The sequence below is a fragment of the Malania oleifera genome, chromosome 10 (assembly GCF_029873635.1).
Source record: "Malania oleifera isolate guangnan ecotype guangnan chromosome 10, ASM2987363v1, whole genome shotgun sequence".
Taxonomy (NCBI): domain Eukaryota; kingdom Viridiplantae; phylum Streptophyta; class Magnoliopsida; order Santalales; family Ximeniaceae; genus Malania; species Malania oleifera.
In genome coordinates, this window is record NC_080426.1 from 11087066 (window position 1) to 11108459 (window position 21394).

At 38.1% G+C, this 21394-nt stretch overlaps 1 protein-coding gene across 1 annotated transcript in view; it reads right to left on the reverse strand.

The window, feature by feature from the left end:
• Positions 1-253: 253 nt before the first annotated feature.
• LOC131166503 (dirigent protein 16-like) overlaps positions 254-21394 on the reverse strand; it is a 36551-nt gene continuing 15410 nt past the window's right edge. Inside the window, exon 2 of the mRNA XM_058125101.1 lies at positions 254-511. Within this exon, the coding sequence (XP_057981084.1) occupies positions 254-511 (258 nt within the window). The remainder of the gene's footprint in view (positions 512-21394) is intronic.

A 21394-nucleotide genomic window follows, 5' to 3' on the forward strand; every position in this document is an offset into this window, starting at 1 on the left:
ACTTAGATGAACAATCATCATTCCAATATTACACTTAGAAAAGTTATTTCATTCCGAAAATTACACTTTAGGTTCCTTGTGTACAAAAGCAGGAGAAGAAAAGGAAATGGATTTCGAATTCCATTGTTAACTGAGAGGGGTCATATTAACTGAGATAGACACTGAATAAAAGGAGCTTCATGGCCCCTTCACTGTCTTTTCTGGCCATGTTGGATCCTCCAGAGACTACCTTTATTGTTGCATAGCCATTTGCTCAATGGTACTCGCCAGTACCACCAATAACTGCAACATGGGACTCCCAAGCATCTGTCCTGTACACCCCAAAAAATCTTAAGCTCTCCTTTAACTCACCATGAGCTGCAAAACTAGCTGTCATCACCATCATATGGCTGCTTCCGTCCTTCGAGCTCGCGACGTACACCCCTTGAGCTTTTCCAAGCAAAACTGGTGAGCCAAAGACTGACCCTTCTTCATACAAGTCCTCATCATCGATCAGTGTCACAGTCCCAAACTACAGTTCTTGAAGAGTGGCAACTGCAGGAAAGGAGAAACCAATGCCAGGTATGTCCAGTGTTCGGGTTGGGTTGAGATCAGTAGGCAGGGGAATTCCACTGCTAGGGGGGAATAAGCCTACGGGTTTGGAGAAAGGCAGTGGACCATTAACTTTGTTGGCTGCTGGTGTCCTAAGGGGAGACCAATTCCATTTATGAGAATATCTTGCATGATGAAGGTAATCGGGGAAGAGCTTGAGTGGGTGTGATGATGGTTCAGAGACGAGTCGCTGAGGGTTTGAGCCGAGGTGGATTGGTGGTTGATGATCGTGATGAGCAGGAGCAGCCAAGTTATGGTTAGCATGGAATATTGGGGCTTGGCCATTTCTTTGAGTAATTAATTAGATAAGGCTTCTGCTTTTGTCCATCACTTTGTGCATATTTATAAATGGGTTAGAATTGGAGAACAATGGCTTAGTTTGGTTGAGGTGGAGTGGTTAGACTGATTGGATGATGGATACCAAAACCATGCTAGCTAGGAGGATGCTAGACAAGAGTATGAAGCAAAGATTCATGGGTTTTAATACATTCATTTGGGCGGTTAGTTAATTTACATGAGTGATAGGTTTTGTTGTGTGGAGTTCAATGATTGTCCAATTCAGGAGAGGCCATTGGAACATTGGTGTTGGATCTTGTGAGTTGTTGCTGATAGTTGATTATTACCTTGAACTTTTTTTAGATCGAAAAGAAACAGCTAAGAAACAAATTTAGATGAAATTTGAATATTACAAAAATTGTTCTTCTTTGATTCATTCTACATTCAAGGCAAACTCAACATTTTTTCAGTTTATCTAATATTAATTTTATAATTATGGTTATACTTCTCAAGTTCAATGGGGGAAAGGCAATATCATGTTTTCGTTGGTTTAGAACTTTCAGTCAGCATTCCCTTCATATCTCATGAACTATTGTAAGCCTTTTTTATTGGGAAAAAAAAAAAAAGAACAATGAATGATTTCTAAAAATAAAAAATACAAATAATGATTAACTTAAGGTGTACCAATATAAAAAATTATGAAAATGAAAACTAAAAATAAAAATTAAAATAAAAAGCGGTATGATTAGTATTTATTAAAACAAATTAAAATTCTATTGAACAAACATTTTATTTATTTATTATTCATTTATTTATTACGAGGACTGTTTTCCGAACCAGATACGGTTACTACGAGTTTCTGGTCATGCCTTTCGAGTTGACTAACACTCTGAGTATTTATGGACCTAATGAACAGGGTTTTCCATGAATACCTGGATTAGTTTGTAGTGGTGTTTATTGACGATATTCTGGTATACTCTAGAAGTTCGGAAGAGCACAAAAACCATCTGAGGTTGGTACTTCAGGTCCTACGAAAGAAGAAGTTGTATGCTTAGCTGAAGAAATGCAAGTTCTAGCTGAATCAGGTCGCGTTTCTAGGCCATGTCGTGTCAAAGGGTGGTATCTCAATTTATCTTGGTAAGGTTGAAATAGTGGTCAATTGGGTGACACTGAAGAGCATATAAGATATTCGGAGTTTCCTAGGATTGGATGGGTATTACCGATGGTTTTTGGAAGGATTCTCTAAGTTATCTAATCCTCTGATATGATTGACGAGAAAGGGTGTGAAATTTGATTAGACTGACGAGTGTGAGCTGAGTTTTCAGGAGTTGAAATACCAACTGGTCACTGCTCCAATTTTAACTATCCCATTTGGGGACGGTGGTTTTGTGATTTACAGCGACGCATCGCTGAAGGGGTTGGGATGTGTGTTGATGCAATGAAAGAAAGTAATTGCTTATGTTTCTCGACAACTCAATGAGTATGAGAAGAATTACTCCACGCACGATCTGGAGTTGGCAGAGGTAGTATATGCATTGAAGATCTGGAGACACTACTAGTATGGTGAATAGTGTGAGATCTTCATGAATCACAAGAGTTTCAAATACTTTTTCACACAGAAGGAGTTGAACATGAGGCAGAGAATATGGCTTGAACTGATCAAGGACTATGATTGCACCAATAGCTATCATCCAGGGAAAGCTAATGTGGTAGCTGATACGTTAAGTCGGAAGTTAGAGCATGCGTCGGTATCTACAGTAATAGGTCAACATCATATCAGATAGGATCTGAATAGTCTTGACGTGAAGTTGGTGGATGGTAATCATCGGGCTTTTATTGCTAACTTGGTGATCCAACCGACATTATTTGAGAGGATTAAAGTCACGCAAGCTAATGATGCGGAGTTAGTAGAGGTTGTAGAGAAAGTGCAAGGGTCGACTACAAATTTTAACATCCCTGAGGGAGGTGTGCTGAGGTTTGGGATTAGGCTATGTGTTCCAATAGATGAGGGAGTTTTGTAATATTGTGAGCTCCTGAGACAGTGTATGTATGTAACCACGGTATTCCTCCGCCATAAGTAAGGGCATGTATGTATGTGGGACGGGGCTGCTATATGGGTGGCCGCCGGCTTTTCCTAGAGTTGGGTATGCATTTGGGTATGTAGTTGAGTTGGTAAATGAGAGATTACAAATTTTAAGGACAAAATTTTTGTAAGGAGGGGAGGTTGTAAGAACCCGACCCGAGAATTTCAGATTTAATAAATAACAAATGGGTAAAAAGGTAAATTTTGCAGGCTTCATCGACGAAGGCCCTCATACTCTTCGTCACCGAAATTCAGAGCTTCATTGATGAAGAGATACCGAACGTGTTGTAAAATATCGGAATAGGGTTCGTTAGTGAAGGAGTCGATTCGTCGATGAAATGTGTAAATGATTCATCGATGAAAGCATCGTCTCGTTGATGAATTGGACCGGGTCAAGGGTCTATAAATAGAATATTTTGTTGCTTCATTGCTAAGAAACCTCAAAACCTCTCACTCTCTTTCTAGAACTCGAATCCTCTCTCTCTGTCTCTAGGATTTCAGGTCGCTAGTTGCCGAAATCAACGATCCGACGTTACCACGTGGATCAGGAGAAGTGTAACAACCCGAATAATAATGAAATTTAAATAATAAGAGGAGGGGAAATGGAAACGGTAATAAAAGGAGGAAGTCGACTTCGTCGACGAAGGCTTAAGAGAATTCGTTGACGAAGACTGAATTTCGTCGACGAAGAAATGCCAAAGAGGTTTTGAGCCGACTGAATTTCGTCGATGAGGACTGAATGAGGTTTTGAGCCGACTGAATTTCGTCGACAAAATTAATGAAGGATTCGTCGACAAATCTAGTTCTATAAATATGGAAAAATCCGGATTTTACTTCATTGTTAAGCAAACAACTCGTTTCTCTCTCTTCTCTTCAGTGCTCTCTCTCTCTCTCTCTCTCTCTCTCTCTCTCTCTCACATCATTTTTGGGCCATATTTACACCGGATCAACAATCCAAAGTCACCATGACGCTCCTGGAGAAGTTCTCTCCAAATCTGTCGGAGCGGATCGTTGGTGAAAGTAAGTTGAAAATCATCCCTAAGTTGAGGTAAGGCTTTTGAAGTCAAATTTGATCTTATGACAGTTATAGGAAGTGATGTACACGTAGAAATACTGAAGTTTAATACTGAAAGTTTTTAGTTTCAGGGTATTGATCAGGAAACCCTACGGGTGTGAGATTAGAATTTATAGGGGGCTTTTCTCAGTAGTCAGGTAAGGGAATAAATTAAAGCAGTTACTTTCTTGCAAATTATTGTTATTTATGAGAAAAGTTATGTTCAGGAAAAGCATATATTTTATTTGTATATTACGAAGAAAATGTACGTTTGAGAAAAATACTATTATTATGTTGAAATGTATATATATGTATGAGATGCCAGAAACTATGATTTTAGAATACAATGCATGGGTTTTATACAGTAAATGTGTGGCACGAATATTATTTTATTATGATATGATAATGATACGAATGCAGTATGATTTGAGAAGTTATGAAAGTATACAGTACATTATGATTCTGACAAATATATGATTAATGATTATTTTCAGAATGACGTATATATGTATGATACCGGCGCAAGGCCATGTGTATGTATGATTTCGGCGCAAGGTCATATGTATGAATAATTTTGGCACAAGGCCATATTTATGTATGATTTTGGCGCAAGGCCATATTTATGAAATGTTCGACACAAGGCCGTGATTATGAAAAATGTTATATTATCATGTACAATATGTTATCAGAACCCGGATGTTAGTTTAGTTCAGTTTTAGGAGCTCGGTACCGTAGCTAGTTATAGATCAGATATCTATGTTCAGACTTGTGCTAACCACCCCACGAGGGGGTGGGAGATGGATAGTCGGTGTGGCTTTCAGTGTAGAGTTGTAGACATCCACCTGGCAGTCCGGACTAGAGTGCGGTGGGCTCATCGTACTTACAGACATATTTGACTCGGTAGTAGTCGGTCAGCCATTGTCGGGTCCTGCGTTCGGGTTACACAATCCATCATGGGGGGTAATACATGACATTAGCTAGCTATTCATCCTGGGTATATTTTCAGTATTACAGTTATAACAGATGTTTTATGTATGTTATGAGTTATTAGCAAATATGAAAATGTATGATTATTCAGTATGATATGATGAATGTTTTCCGATTTATGAAATGTACTGTAGATGTATAAATGCATTAAATGTTCATGTTGCTACACAGCTGTATTTAGTTTATTTTCCCTTACTGAGAAGTGTCTCACCCCCGAACTAAATATATTTTCAGGAGACCCTGAGTGACCGGCGGATTGTGACCACCGTTAAGTTAGGGATATTACCCCGTTAAGAGGGTAAGATTTTTGTACTAGGGTCAGAATTATTTTATGTTGGACCCTAGAGTTATTTTGATGTTTATGGGGATGTATAAAAATACAGTTTTATGATGTGTAGTAAACTCAGGTATTATGCTTGATAAATGGATGATTTAAATTTTGTGATTGCTGTTACTTAGGTTTCCGCTGTGATTGACTGGTGTCCCCGTAACCCACGGGTTCGGGTTGACTTTCCCATTTATTATATTACATTTTATATTAAGAAATTGAAGGTCGTTACATTTGGTATCAGAGCCTAGGATACTAGGTTCTATAAACTCTAGAGTGCAGCAGTAATAATACCAGAGTATAGGATAAAGGGATTTGAGGTCTGGTTTTGTAGTCTAGATGCAGGACTTCCGTGATGGTTTGTGTGATTTTCCTAGGGTGACGATTTCAGGAAAGTCATTGTAAACTATCGTCGGGTTGGGTATCTAGGTTGCAGGATTGAACCTTGAATTGAGATCAGGAGATATGAATTAATTACGAGAATATATTATATGAGTTGAGTGATATGTATAGAAAAGGAGGTTTTGAGTTATGTTACTTGTTTTCAAGATGGACCTTGGTGGGCATAGTACCCATGCTAGTGGGAGTGAGGGTGCTGGACCCTCAGGCGCTGCGGGCAGTGATTCAGATGTCGTCTTATGCAGCATGGCACAACAAGTTATGACAGAAATTGCCAGGAGTTCGAAGGAACCGAGTGGTCCATCGACAGGCCACAATAGTTTGATTGTGAAATTTATTAAGATGAGTCCTCTGGCTTTCTTAGGAGGGACAGATCCTGCAGTTGCTGAGAACTGGATGCAGAAGATAAAGAAAATATTTGCAGTACTGCAGTGTTCAGAGGAGCAAAAAGTATTGTTTGCCACCTACAGACTGACTGGAGAGGCCGAGAGATGGTGGTCAGCAGTAATACTTTTAGAGCAGCAAAGGACTATACCTGTGGAGATGACGTGGGAACGGTTTAAAGGAATATTCTTTGACAGGTATTTTCCAGCCTCATCCAAGGAGGCTAAGATTGAGGAGTTCTTGAATCTGAAACAAGGATAGCTATCGGTACAGAAGTACGCAGCGAGGTTCATCGAGCTATCCTGCTTCGCCCCGTACATCATTCCAAATGAAGCAAAGAAGTACGGTAGTTTGAGAGAGGCCTGAGGAGGGAAATTTATAAGCAGGTATCGATTCTTAAGTTGCAGGATTTTGTTAAGCTAGTTGATAGAGCCACTATAGCAGAGATTGGTGAGCGATTGGAGGCTAAGGAACAGAGACACAAGAAGAGATCCATACCTTCTGGTTCCTAGCAGGGGGTTGGACGTGGTTCGTGGAAGAGAGGTGGCTACTATAGGGACCAAAGATAAAAGACCGGGAATTGAGGGAGAGTGTCGTGCCGGGCGAGGTGTTTGCTATCGATGTGGGGAGTCAGGACATATGATGAGGGAGTGTCCCCCTAAACTTGCACGATGAGGTTACCAGGTGCCACATGGAGGCCAGCAGATGAATATGGCCCCAACTAGAGTTTTCGCTTTGACGCCGGGCGACGTTGAGGCGGCCAACGACGTGGTGATAGGTACTATTAACATGTTTTCATTTAAAATTACTGCACTTTTTGATTCTGGTGCCACACACTTGTTTGTGTCCTTGGGTGTATTAAATTATGTGGGGTGGAATTGCAATCATTAGATGTTGAACTATTAGTGGCAACACCGACCGGGTCAGTAGTGAAATGTAGTAGGATGCTCCGTGGTTACCCAGTTGATGTTCAGGGGAGAATTTTATCTGCTGATTTGGTGGTACTGGATATGCACGGCTTTGACATTATCTTTAACATGGATTGGCTAGCAGCTAATTCTACTATTATAGACTGTCGTGTAAGAGAAGTGATATTCAGACCTCCAGGGAAACCAGAATTTAGATTTACAGGGTCACGAGTGCAATCTTCACCTCAGATGATCTCAGCTGTTCAGGTAAGGAGACTGCTCTAGAATAGCTGTCTTGGATTTGTGGCTTTTATGAAAGAAATGTCAGAAAATGAATTAAAGCTTATTAATACGCCTATGGTGAAAGAATTTACAGACGTATTCCTAGATGAATTACCAGGTTTGCCACCTGCATGAGAAGTTGATTTTCCCATTGATCTACTTCCAGGTACAGTGCCTATCTCTAAAGCACCGTACCGAATGGCGCCAACAGAATTGGCGGAACTGAAAGACCAGTTGCAAGATTTGCTTGATAAGGGTTTCATACGACCTAGTGTATCTCCGTGGGGATCTCCAGTACTATTTGTGAAAAAGAAGGACGGGTCTATGAGGATGTGCATAGACTACAGAGAAATTAATAAAGTAAAAATCAAGAATAAGTGTCCTCTACCCCGTATCGATGATTTGTTTAACCAGCTCCAGGGTACACGAGTGTATTCCAAGATCCATCTCAGGTCAGACTATCATCAGGTGAAGGTGAGAATGGAAGTTGTATCGAAGACGGCTTTCAGGACCAAGTATGGGCATTACGAGTTTCTTGTTATGTCATTTGGTCTGATGAATGCTCCTGCGATATTTATGGACTTAATGAATCGGATCTTCCACCCATATTTAGATCAGTTTGTGGTTGTCTTTATTGATGACGTACTGGTCTATTCGAGGAGCTATGAGGAGTACGAGATACATTTGAGGCAGGTTTTGCAGATGCTCAGGGAAAAGAAGTTGTATGCCAAGTTCAGTAAATGTGACTTTTGGCTCAAGAAAGTTGTGTTTATGGGGCATGTTATTTCAGGAGGCGGGATTTCTGTAGATCCCAGTAAGATCGAGGCAGTGGTGAACTGGGCTAGACCGAGGAACATGCAGGAGATCAGGAGTTTCTTGGGGTTAGCCAGTTATTATCGTTGTTTTGTCGAGGGGTTCTCAGCTCTGTCATGGCCTTTGACATGACTGATGAAGAAGAATGCTAAATTTGAATGGGACAACAGCTGTAAGAAGAGTTTTCAGGAACTAAAGCAGAGGCTAGTCACAGCATTAGTACTGATCATCCCATCTGGGCGTGAGGGGTACACTATTTACAGTGATGCTTCCTTAAAGGGACTTGGCTATGTATTGATGCAGCATGGCAGGGTAGTGGCATATGCGTCTAGGCAGTTGAAAGAGTACAAAAATAACTACCTTACCCATGATCTTGAATTGGTTGCAGTGGTAGACGCATTAAAAATTTGGAGGCATTATCTGTACGGTGAGCAGTGTGAGATTTTCTCTGACCACAAGAGTTTAAAGTATTTCTTCACCCAAAGAGAATTGAATATGAGACAGAGAAAGGGGTTAGAGTTAATTAAAGATTTTGATTGTACTATCAGTTATCACCCAGGGAAAGCAAACGTGGTAGTTGATGCATTGAGCAAGAAGTCTGGAGTATCAGCGTTGGCAGCTATGGAGATCCAGCGTCCGATCATGATGGATTTAGAGACTCGACATTGAATTGATGAAGAGTGATACTCCAGTATGTATTACTAACCTAGTGGTACAACCTACTCTGTAGGAAAGAATTAAAGCAGCCCAGAAAGAAGATCCAGAATTAGTAAAGGTGATGGATAAAGTGCAGAGTGGTCAGGGAGAGGAATTCTGTATTTCACATGACAGAGCTTTACGGTTCTGTTCCAGACTATGTGTTCTTACCGATGCTGACATTTAGTGGACTATTTTAGATGAGGCTCACAGATCTTTGTATACGATTCATTCTGGCAGTACGAAATTGTATAGGGATTTGCGAGAGTTTTACTGGTGGAGTGGTATGAAGAGGGAGATTGCCGAGTATGTAGCCAGTGCTTGACGTTCCAGCAAGTAAAAGCTGAGCACTAAAGGCCGACAAGCTAGTTACAGTCATTATTTATCCCAGAGTGGAAGTGGGATCATATTTCCCTGGATTTCGTTTCAGGGTTGCCACTAACATTGCATGGTCAAAATGCGATTTGGGTGATAGTAGATCGGTTGACTAAGTCTGCCCATTTTCTCCCTATCAAGATTAGCTATTCCCTCAGTCAATTGGCAGAGATTTACGTTCAGGAGATAATTCGTTCTCATAAGTTGCCTGTATCTATTGTGTCTGATCGAGACCCGAGATTCATGTCACGATTTTGGAGGAGCTTACAGGAGGCTCTAGGGTCTCAGTTATCGTTTAGTACGACATTCTATCCTCAGTCAGACGAACAGACTGAAAGGACGATACAGATATTAGAAGATATGCTCTGTGCATATGTATTAAATCTTGGGGGTAGCTGGACTCAGTTCATGCCGCTGCTAGAGTTCGCATATAATAATAGTTACCAGTCTAGTATTGGCATGGCACCATTTGAGGTACTGTACGGTAGGAGATGTTGATCTCCTTTATATTGGGATGAGATGGTTGAGCGGCGAGTTGTGGGTCCAGAGATGGTACAGCAAGCATACGATAAGGTTCGGCTTATCAGGGAAGGAATCAGTGCAACTTAGAGCCGACAGAAGAGTTATGTCGACAATCGCCGCAGGAATTTAGAATTTAATGTGGGTGATCACGTATTTTTGAAGATAGCTCTGTTAAAAGGAGTTATGAGCTTTGGTAAGAAGGGTAAACTTAATCCTAGGTTCATCGGTCCGTTTGAGATTTTAGAGAAAATGAGACCAGTGGCCTATAGGCTAGCTTTGCTACCTTCATTATCCAGAATTAACGACGTATTCCATGTATCTATGTTGAGGAAATACGTCGCAGATCCTTCTCATATTATCAGCTATAGTGAGTTAGAGCTCAGTGACTCAATTGTAGTAACCCGACCCCGAAAAAGAAAAAAAAAGAAAAAAAAAAAAAAAAGATATTTTGGAGAAGATATTTTGAAAAGAGATATTTTTAGATATTTATATATAAATATCTTGGAGGAGATATTTATTTAGATTACTTAAGGGCTAAGTAAGGATTTATTCTATAAATTCTCTTATCCTCTCTCATTCTCTCATTCTCTCTCTCTCTCTCTCTCTAGCGCTGTATGCTCTCCTCTCTATCTTATCGCATTCGCGCTCTCAGGCGATCTCAAAGGAGATTCTAGAAATGCTCCTCTCTCTCTCTCTCTCTTCTCTATCTCTCTCTCTATCTATCTCTCTCTCTCTCTCTCTCTCTCTCTAAGATCCTTCGCCGTTCATCATCAGTTTCCAAAACGGAGGGTATCCTGCTGTGGATCGAAGAGGTAGAACCTCTACAGCTTTTAAGTAGATCGGATCGTCGGTTTCGCGAGAGTTTCGGGTTTTCTTAAGAATCGAGGTAGGGATCTGATCCTAATTTTGATTAGATATTTGGATAGCAGTAGAAAACCTAGTAAGGTTATGTTCTGTGGTTTTAGGTTTTCAGGATCTCGAGTTGTCGTTTTGGACCGTTTTCGTACGAAGTTTCATTTTGAATATAAGGTAAGGGGAACTTGATTACAACAGCTATTTTGGAAAACTAAACCGCTAAAAAGCTAGTTTACGTTATTATGTATGATTTAACTGCTTATTTGTAAAATTCTACCGAGTAGAAATGCCGATTTGACGATTTTATGGTTTTTGGTAAAACGAGGATTTCGACGTATGATCTCCAAATTTTACAAACATTTTATTTGTGTTTATACTATAGTAGGAGAGACTCGATTCCTTTATTTATTTAGTTAAACTATGTATATTGAATTTCTATCATTTAGCGGGTTTTTGTATTAAACTTGTGTGATATATGTTGAAATGGAAATGAATGTATTTTCTATACTACTGATATAGAATATGGGAATGAAATTCCAATTTGTTATACTGACAATGTGATAAACAGAGGCTGGTGATACACCGAGCCGCATCAGTAAACAAAGAGGGGTAAACCAAGTGGAAAGACGCCGGTTTGAACCCGCTGGAATTATTTCTATACTATTGATATAGATTATGGGAGATAAAATCATATTCGTATAAATTGAATTTATGATACACAGAACCAAAGCTTGAGAGTCCCGGGAGGGTTGAAAAATACTTTCTTTGCAGGGTGAAATGAAACCACTGTTATATGATACGGCACGATATCGTAGCTAGATGTACACGTGCAACCACACGTACTAAACGATGTGGGTACCAAGATGGTCGGCTAGCAGGGTGAAACCATTAGCTGATATTGGGCCAATGGAGGCAGTCGGATCGTATGTAGGAACTCGACAGTGCCTGCACGAACAGGGCATTGGACGAGTACCAGTGCACAACTCGAGCCACGGGGTAAAACTGGTTATAGGGATATTTTGCTGTTGGTCATCTGATAAATCATTAAATGGTCGAAAGACAGATGTGGGAATTTTGTAATATGAATAATGATATACCTGATACATTACTGTATTGAAAATATTTGATTTATATTCTAGATGTTGAATGAAAATATGCATGTATGCAGTCACACACTGTTGTAACTCCCTCTTCCTTACTGAGAGGTGTCTCACCCTATCTTACAACCTTTGTTTTCAGGTCCATCCATGCGTCGGTCCTAGTAGATAAAAGGACTAGGGAGGTTATTTTGGTTAGCTTACGTAAGCATCTAAATTTTTGTACTAAACTTGATGAAAGTCCTTTTTGGAGGGTTGTAATATGACGATTACTCTAAGTCCGAATGTATGTAAATTATGGATGTATTAGTGAACTCTGGTATAAGGCTAGTAGTAATCCCAATGGATGTTTACGTTTTTTCCGCGACATTTACATCATGATTATGTATGTTTTACACCTGTATGTCCCTGTTTAGGGCGGGTTGTTTCCATATCTTGAACAGGTATAGGTATTTGATGTATGTGAGTGACACCTGAGTCCGTGTAAAGGGCCGGGTTGTTACAACTCACTAGTCTATGAGGAGGTACCAGTACAGATTCTAGACAGGAGGGAACAGGAACTACGTAGTAAGAAGATTCCTCTGGTAAAAGTTCTATGAAGGAATCATGCGATAGAAGAGACTTCTTGGGAGCTCGATGAGCAGATCAGATAGAAATATCCACAATTATTCCAAGAATTTTAAATGTAATTAGAAAAATGTGAGTAAATATGTAATTTGCTTTTGCAGGTACTTGTAATGTTTTAGTAGTAAGAAGTATTTTAGTCTGGGAGAAATTTCTTTTGGCATGTGTAATCTCCCAGAACTTGAGTTGTAACCACGGTATTCCTCCACCACAAGTGAGGGTAAGTAATAAATAAGTGGACCATTTTGCCTTAAGCAATGATGAATTATGTGAATAGTAAATTTCGAGGACGAAATTTTATAAGGAGGGGAGAATGTAACAACCTGAATAATAATGGAATTTAAATAATAAGAGGAGGGAAAATGGAAACGGTAACAGAAGGAGGAAGTCGACTTCGATGACGAACATTTCGTATTCATTGACAACATCGCATTTTGAAAGGAAAAACTAAAGGGAGTCATCAGGGATTTGTCGGCGAATACAGGGGATTCGTCGACGAAGGCTTAAGAGAATTTGTAGTAACCAGGAAAATAAAATTAAAAAAAAATAATAATAATAATAATAATAATAAAATAAAATAAATTAATTAAATTAACAAGTAAAATGAATAGTATGATAAGGAAATATATATATATATATATATATATAAAGTTGTACAAGCTTCTCCAAGAAGCTTTACTTCAATTAGTAAATTATTATAATATTAATATACATATAAAGTTGTACAAGCTTCTCCAATAAGTTTTGCTTCAATTAGTAAGTTATTATAATATTAATATGTATAATTGTACAAGCCTCCTTAGGAAGCCCCATTGTTCTCTCTCTCTCTCTCCTACGACTCTCTCTCTCTCTATCTCTCTCTCTCTCTCTCTCTCTCTCTCTCTCTCTCTCTCTCTCTCTCTCTCTCTCTCTCTCTCTCTCTACCTCTTCGATTTTGGGCTAGTTTTATGCCGGATCGACAATCCGAAGTTACCACGATGCTCCTAGCGAGATTCTCTACAAGTCTGTCGGAGCGGATCGTCGGGAAAACGAAGTTAGATTTCATCCCAAATCCAGGGTAAAGCTTTTTACTCAATATTTGGATTTATGACAGTTGAGAAAAGTATTATACACTTTGAAATACTGAATTTTAATACTGAGAATTTTCATTTCTAGGGGTGTTGAATTTGGAACGTTGGGAATCATCTCTAAGCTGAGGTAAGGCTTTTTAAGCCGAATTTGACTTAACAGTAGTTATAACAAATGTTATGCACGTAGAAATATTGAAGTTTAATACTAAGGATTTTCATTTTCAGGGTGTTGAGTTAGGAACCCTGCGGGTACGGGGAAGATTTTCTTAGGAGCTTTGCAATAGTCAGGTAAGAGGATAAACTAAGCTAGTTTTGTTTTGAGAAAATACTTGTATATATATATATATATATATATATATATATATATATATATATTTAGCATCTGATTAATGGAAAATATATATATATATGTTTTATATTTGCAAAATATTGTAAAATTGATCGTATGATTGAATATGTGAAAATCCGTTTGTATGGCATGAGTATAAAATGTATGAGATACTGTTTCTGGAAATGTGAATGATATGAATTTTTATGATGGAAAACTGGCCTACGGGTCGAGATTTTTATATGATTTGCCGGCGTACGGGCCGTGCTATGTGGATATGATTTGTTGACGTACGGGTCGTGCTATATGGATATGATTTGCTGGCGTATGAGCCATGCTATGTGGATATGATTTGCCGGCGTACAGGCCGTGCAATGTGGATGTGATTTGCCAACGTACGGGCTGTGCTATGATTTGCCAGCGTACGGGCCGAGCTATGATAAAATATGTAATACCGGCGTACAGGCCAATGATTTTCATAATATATGTATATGTGCAAAATGATATGGTTAATATGAAAATTAATGATATGAGATATCCATGTATCACAATTTTAGTATATGTATATGATATCAGAACCTGGTTGGCTTGGTTTAGGCTAGCACTTGCACGGTACCGTTGTTATGTGTCCATGGTCTTCATGATTATGATATTTGTGTTAACGTCTCTGTACGGAGTGGTGTGAGATTGGATGGTCAATATGGTTATTTTCAAGAAGTGTGTTGTTATCGCCCTTGGTGTACGGACCAGTATGGGTAGACCCATCAGACCTACAGACTACTGTTTGACTTGGCAGTGGTCAGCCAACCATTGTCAGGTCCCGCCTTCTGGTCACACAACCCAATCATGTGGGGGTAATACATGACAACAACCAGCTATCCTACCAGGATTGTTTTATGTTATTATTATGATATGAGATGAGATATGCTTATGAAATGCAGTATGTTCTGCCATGTTTTGATATACATATATTTTCCCAGATTTGATAAATAGTACTAAATATGATATATATGGTATATGTAGAACACAGTATACTCATATTGCCACACACTAGTATTAGTTTATTTTCCCTTACTGAGAGGTGTCTCACCCCTAAATCTTATAAACTTTTTAAGAGCCCCTGATAGGAGAGCGAGAAAAACCCCGCTGATCTAGTGTGGTTTATCTGCCCTTTTAGAAGGGTAAGTTTTTGGTAGGGATAGTATGGTTTTGTGGGAATTGTCCCTAGATTTCATTTTTTGGGATGTATATATGGAAGTATAGTGATTGTAGTAACTCTGGTACATTGTGATGTATGATATGATGGTACGAATATGATTGTACATTTTTGCTGCGTAGGCTTCTGCTGTATATTCTAATGTATCCCTGGTACCCACGGGTCTAGAAGGATTATGACCTGCTGAGTTGGAATGTGAGATGTGTGGTATTGATTTTATGATGATATTATTATATATAAAAAAATGTGGAAAATGAGCAGGTCATGACAAAATTCGTCGACAAAGACTGAATTTCGTTGACGAAGAAATACCAAGAGGAGTTTTGAGATGACTGAATTTCGTCGACGAAATTAATGAAGGATTCTTCAACGAATGACGTGACTCATCGATGAATCCAGTTCTATAAATATGGAAAAATCCGGATTTTACTTCATCATTAAGTAAGCAACTCATTTCTCTCTCTCCTCTTTGGTGCTCCCTCTCTCTCTCTCTCTCTCTCTCTCTCTCTCTCATCATTTTTGGGTCATATTTACACCGGATCGACAATCCGAAGTCATCGCAATGCTCCTGGGGAAGTTCTCTCCAAATCTGCTGGAGCAGATCGTTGGTGAAAGCAAGTTGGAAATCATCCTTAAGTTAAGGTAAGGCTTTTTAAGCCAAATTGGATCTTATGACAGTTATAAGATGTGATGTACACGTAGAAATATTGAAGTTTAATACTGGAAGTTTTTAGTTTCAGGATATTGATCAAGAAACGCTACGGGTGTGAGATTAGAGTTTATAGGGGGCTTTTCTCAATAGTCAGGTAAGGGAATAAACTAAAGCAGTTACTTTCTTGCAAATTATTATTATTTATGAGAAAAGTTATATTCAGGAAAAGCATATATTTTATCTGTATATTACGAAGGAAATGTATGTTTGAGAAAAATATTATTATTATGTTGAAATGTATATATATGTATGAGATGCCAGAAACTATGATTTTAGAATACAATGCATGGGTTTTATACAGAAAATGTGTGGCATGAATATTATTTTACGTGGAAAAATATTATGATATGATAATGATACGAATGCAGTATGATTTGAGAAGTTATGAAAGTATACAATACATTATGATTCTGACAAATATATGATTAAATGATTATTTTCAAAATGACGTATATATGTATGATACCGGCGCAAGGTCGTGTGTATGTATGATTTCGGCGCAAGGCCGTATGTATGTATAATTTCGACGCAAGGCCGTATTTATGTATGATTTTGGTGCAAGGCCATATTTATGAAATGTTTGGCACAAGGCCGTGATTATGAAAAGTGGTATATTATCATGTACTATATGTTATCAGAACCTGGATGTTAGTTTAGTTCAGTTTCAGGAGCTCGGTACCGCAACTAGTTATAGATCAGATATCTATATTCAGACTTGTGCTAACCACCCCACGAGGGGGTAGGAGATGGATAGTTGGTGTAGCTTTTAGTGTAGAGTTGTAGACGTCCAACTGGCAGTCTGGACTAGAGTGCAGCGGGCCCATCGTACTTACAGACATATTTGACTTGACAGTGGTCGGCTAGCCATTGTTGGGTCCCGCCTTTGGGCTGCACAACCCGTCATGGGGGGTAATATATGACATTAGTTAACTATTCATCCTGGGTATATTTTCAGTATTACAGTTATAACAGATGTTTTATGTACGTTATGAGTTATTAGCAAATATGAAAATGTATGATTATTCAGTATAATATGATGAATGTTTTCCGATTTATGAAATGTACTGTATATGTATAAATGCATTAAATGTTCATGTTGCCATACAGCTGTATTTAGTTTTTTTTTCCTTATTGAGAAGTGTCACCCTCGAGCTAAATATATTTTTAGGAGACCCTGAGTGATCGGCGGATCATGGCCACCGTTAAGTTAGGGATATTACCCCGTTAAGGGGGTAAGATTTTTGTACTAGGGTCAAAATTATTTTGTATTTGATCCTTGACTTATTTTGATGTTTATGGGGATGTATAAAAATACAATTTTATAATGTGTAGTAAACTTTGGTATTATGGTTGATAGATGGATGTTTTAAATTTTGTGGTTGCTGCTGCTTAGGTTTCTGCTGTGGTTGACAGGTGTCCCCGTAACCCACGGGTTCGAGTTGGCTTTCCCATTTATTATATTACATTTTATATTAAGAAATTGATGGTCGTTACAAGGAGAATCTCTATGTTTATAGTGGATTGGAAATTCGTTTCGAGGATTTTTGGGTTTTGAGCCAAAATCGAGGTTTTGAGAACTCAGTTTATAGTTTTAGAGCTGTAGAGTTCGTATTTTGGTATTGGAGAAAAGGTAAAGGGATTCTGTTTATATCAATTATTTTTGAAATCAGAATTGGTAAATATGTAGTTTACAATTGTATGCATGTTTTGGTTACTTATTTGGGAAAATCTATTGGGTGAAAATGCGAGATTTTCGGGCTACAGGTTTTGGAAAAATTGAGGGTTTTGGGTATCATCTCTATTTCTATTGGAAAATATTATGTTGTATAAAACTGTAGTAAGGAGATGACTGTATCTGTATTTGTATTAAACTGTGTTCTCGAATTGAAAACGATATGATTTGTTGTATACTCAAATAAGTATGGAATGAACTGTTGTATGTAAAATGTTCCAAGTTTTGTAAAACAGTTAGGGGCGGCTAATTACCGTACGATGATGGATATAGGCATATGAGTTCCAAAATTGTTCCCAAGTTTTGTGAAATTTTGCCACGTCTTGGCTAATTACCATGGGCAAATGCCATGTCTCGGCAAATACTATGGGCGAGAGTGTTCGGTTCTATATCCGAGGGTGTGAAATATCGCCTGTTTGTTCCAGCTAGTCACCGATGGGTGTGAGTGGACATTGTATCAGCATGATATCACTGTGAGATTTCGGTTATTGCAAGGTATCGGGTGCTTGAGTGTGGCGACACTAACCGTATGTTTGGTATCGTATGTACTAGAATTGGATTGTGAAAATACTAGAATTGTATCATATTATGTTTTATGTCGAAATAACACTTGTATGTCATACGCTGATATAACCTGATTTATTTCTTACTGAAAGGTGTCTCACCCCGAATATACAAATGTTTTTCAGGTCTTTTTGGTAGCCAAAACTTGCATCCTAGCATTTGGAAGCGTGGGTGTCGGTTAGTTCCATAGAGTGCTTGAGTAAGTGCTAATTTTTGTAACTGGATTGTCATTGTTGGGTTTTGTAGACACCCAGGGTTTGTACTGTATTTTGGAGCATAGACTCTAGTCCTGTATAGACTCTGGTATGGTATGATGTATGTATAGAAAGAACATTTTCGCTGCATATTTGATGAATATGGATATGTATGTGAATGTGTATAGGGTGTACGTTTACCTCGGGGGTCGGACCCTCATTCAGCTTAGTATCATGTATGTTTTAATTGATACAGAGATAGGTTAGGTTACCATATTCACACTTGGGACCCCTTCGCAGGTTCGAGGCATGACATGTAGTATATAATCACATCACATTTTAATTCTCAACGAATTTCCAGTTTTTCCTGCATCTCATAATTATATCATAATTCAACACAGTATATTTGTTTTACTCATGCCACACGATTTAAAATAATACACATATTTATTGTAGTGACCCGAAAAATAATAGTATTTAAATATAATAAAAGAGAGAGAAATAGAAACAGAAACAGAAGAAGGTCGAAGACTTCGTTGACGACATTGCATTTTGGAGGATATAATAATTTCCAGGAATTGTCAGGGGTTCATTGATGAGTGCATTAGAAAATTCGTCGACCAATACAGGGATTTGTCGACAAGAAAATACCAAGGGAGGTTTTTGGCTGCTTTGAATTTCATCGACAAATATAGGGTTTCATCAACGAATTTAATGAAGGACTCGTCGACGAATCTGGCCCTATAAATAGCTAAAAATCGGATTTTTATTCACTTTCCACCCTCCTCTCTCTCTCTCTCTCTCTCTCTCTCTCTCTCTCTCTCTCTCTCTCTCTCTCTCTCTCTCTACGTTACTCTCTCCTTTCTCTCTTCGATTTCAGTCCCTCCAGTCACCGGATCGATGATCCAAAGCCTCCACAACGCTCCTGGTGAAGTTCTCTGCAAGTCTGCAGGAGCGGATCGTTGAGGAAACGAAATTGGATTTTATCCCAAATTCAGGGTAAGGCCTTTTAGCCCATTTTTGGCCTTATGACAGTTATAGGAAATGATATAGGCAGAAAAATACTGATATTATGTTTTGGAAAATATTATTTTCAGGGTGTTTTGTAGGAGGCTCTGCGGGTATTAGGCTAGTATCCCATAGGGGCTTTCTAGTAGTCAGGTAAGGGAAATATGCTATGTTAGGTATTTTTAAAATGTTTTACAATTTATTAAATTACGAAAATTATGTATTAAATTATCATGTGGCTTGTGAATAAGAATAGAGTACGAAGATATGTTTTACGATATTTCAGTATCTTGATTTTATGATATTTCAGTGCCATGATTTTATGAATCTTAGTACCATGATTATATGAATATCAGTATTATGATTATGCAGTTTCAGTGTTATGATTATACAGTTCTCAGAATAACAGTACAATTTATGCAGCATCATGGTTATTACAATTATTTCAAAATCATGGTAAATCAGATAAAGATACATATATACAGTGATATACTATATGATATCAGACCCTGTTGGACTATGCAGTTACAGAGCACGATACCATTGCTACAGATATTATGTCACTTTATGAGTGCAACCACTTATTTAGATAATACGTGGTAAGGTCGATCACCTATGCCCTTGAAGAGGACAGTCTCCCTATCTAGATATGGGTTGAGGTGGGCAGATCGACCAATGGAGTATAATGATTTATTCCTGGTTGGCCAGTTAAGGTAAATCCTGCCTACAGGTGGCACAACCCTGTCATGAGGGGGTAAGTCATGACACACAGATATCCACAGGGAACATTTTCAGTTATTATTACGTATGTATAGATTTGTAGAAACAAGGAACACACTTATGTACACCAGAAGTACTTTGAATTATAACCTATAATACTGTTATGTTAAGCAATAGGGACAGGGGTGGTGGATTTTATCACTTATACTTTATTTATATATTCAGTTATACATGTTTATTTGAAAACATGTTTTCATGATATAGTAGCTCATTTGCCACACACTAGTAATAGCATATTTTGTCTTACTGAGCGTTGGCTCATCCTAGTGTTGAATCATTTTTCAGGTGATCTAGGTAGGCGAGCAGACCACCCTCGCAGATAGAGGGGCTTCAGTAGTGCCCTGTCAGAGAGTGAGTATATTGTGGGAGTGTTTTTGTATATCCCAACATGGTTGAGGGTATTTTGGGGAAAGAGTGATATGTGTATATTTTTGGGAAAAATGTAGTACTCTGGTATTGTATGGTATGGTATTGTATATATTTACATATGGATATGTTTATTTAGTTTCTGCTTCTTGCTGTTTAGGTTTATGGTTGGGTTTATCCCAATATGGTATCAGAGCATGTTAAATATTATGGTATAAAAAAAAAAAAAAAAACCCAGTTTATTAAGTAGGTCGTTACATTTATACATTTATTGAAAATAAGTCAACCCACATTCATCATTCACTTACTAAAAATGCAATTTAGTTATCTCCACAATTATCCAGAAAATCCATTACTTTCATCATTCCATTTTCACAAATAATAGCTAATATCACAACCTTAGGTTTAAAAACATCACAGTTCAAATGGTTGGCTTTTTTTTTTTTCAAAATTCGCATGATAATTATATTCATATAAATATATGTTTTCCATTTTAACTGGTAAAATTCACAAAAATACTAGTTTAATCTATTCCCCTTACCTGGTTTCTTAAAACTACGCCAGTAGGGACCCTAAAATAATGTCTGCGGCACTCACTCGAACCCTGATTCAATAACCCTAATTTAATCAAATCAACCGTAAATAAAATACTATTTTAATATTTTCTACGCTTATAAATTCCAAATAAACAATTAAACTCCTAAAAATAACCAATTTTCTTAATTTCCTAAATCTTACTCTCGCTTTGGAGTGGTACCTAGGACCCCCAAATTTTCTGAAAATTTGCTCTAGCCAAAATGACAACAATTGAGGCTAGGACCCCATGGTGGTGCCTGATTGTCAATTTAGCTAAAAATTTAAGTAAAATTTGAGAAAAGAGAGGGAGTATACCTTACCTTAGGAGTGGTGCCTACGTCGCTCCTACAACAAATCTACTCTAGTAGGAATGTCGGTGGTAGAAATAGGAACCCATGGTATCTTCTCTTTTTCGATTAGCCAAATATTTTCCGAGAAAATAAGGAAAAAGAGGAGGAGGACGAAGGAATGAAAGAGAGAGATTGACGTCTTAGGGAGGTCTTAGTTTCTCTAAAACTTCCTGATTCATCAAGAAGTTAAGTTATCTTATATATATATATATATTTAGGATCAC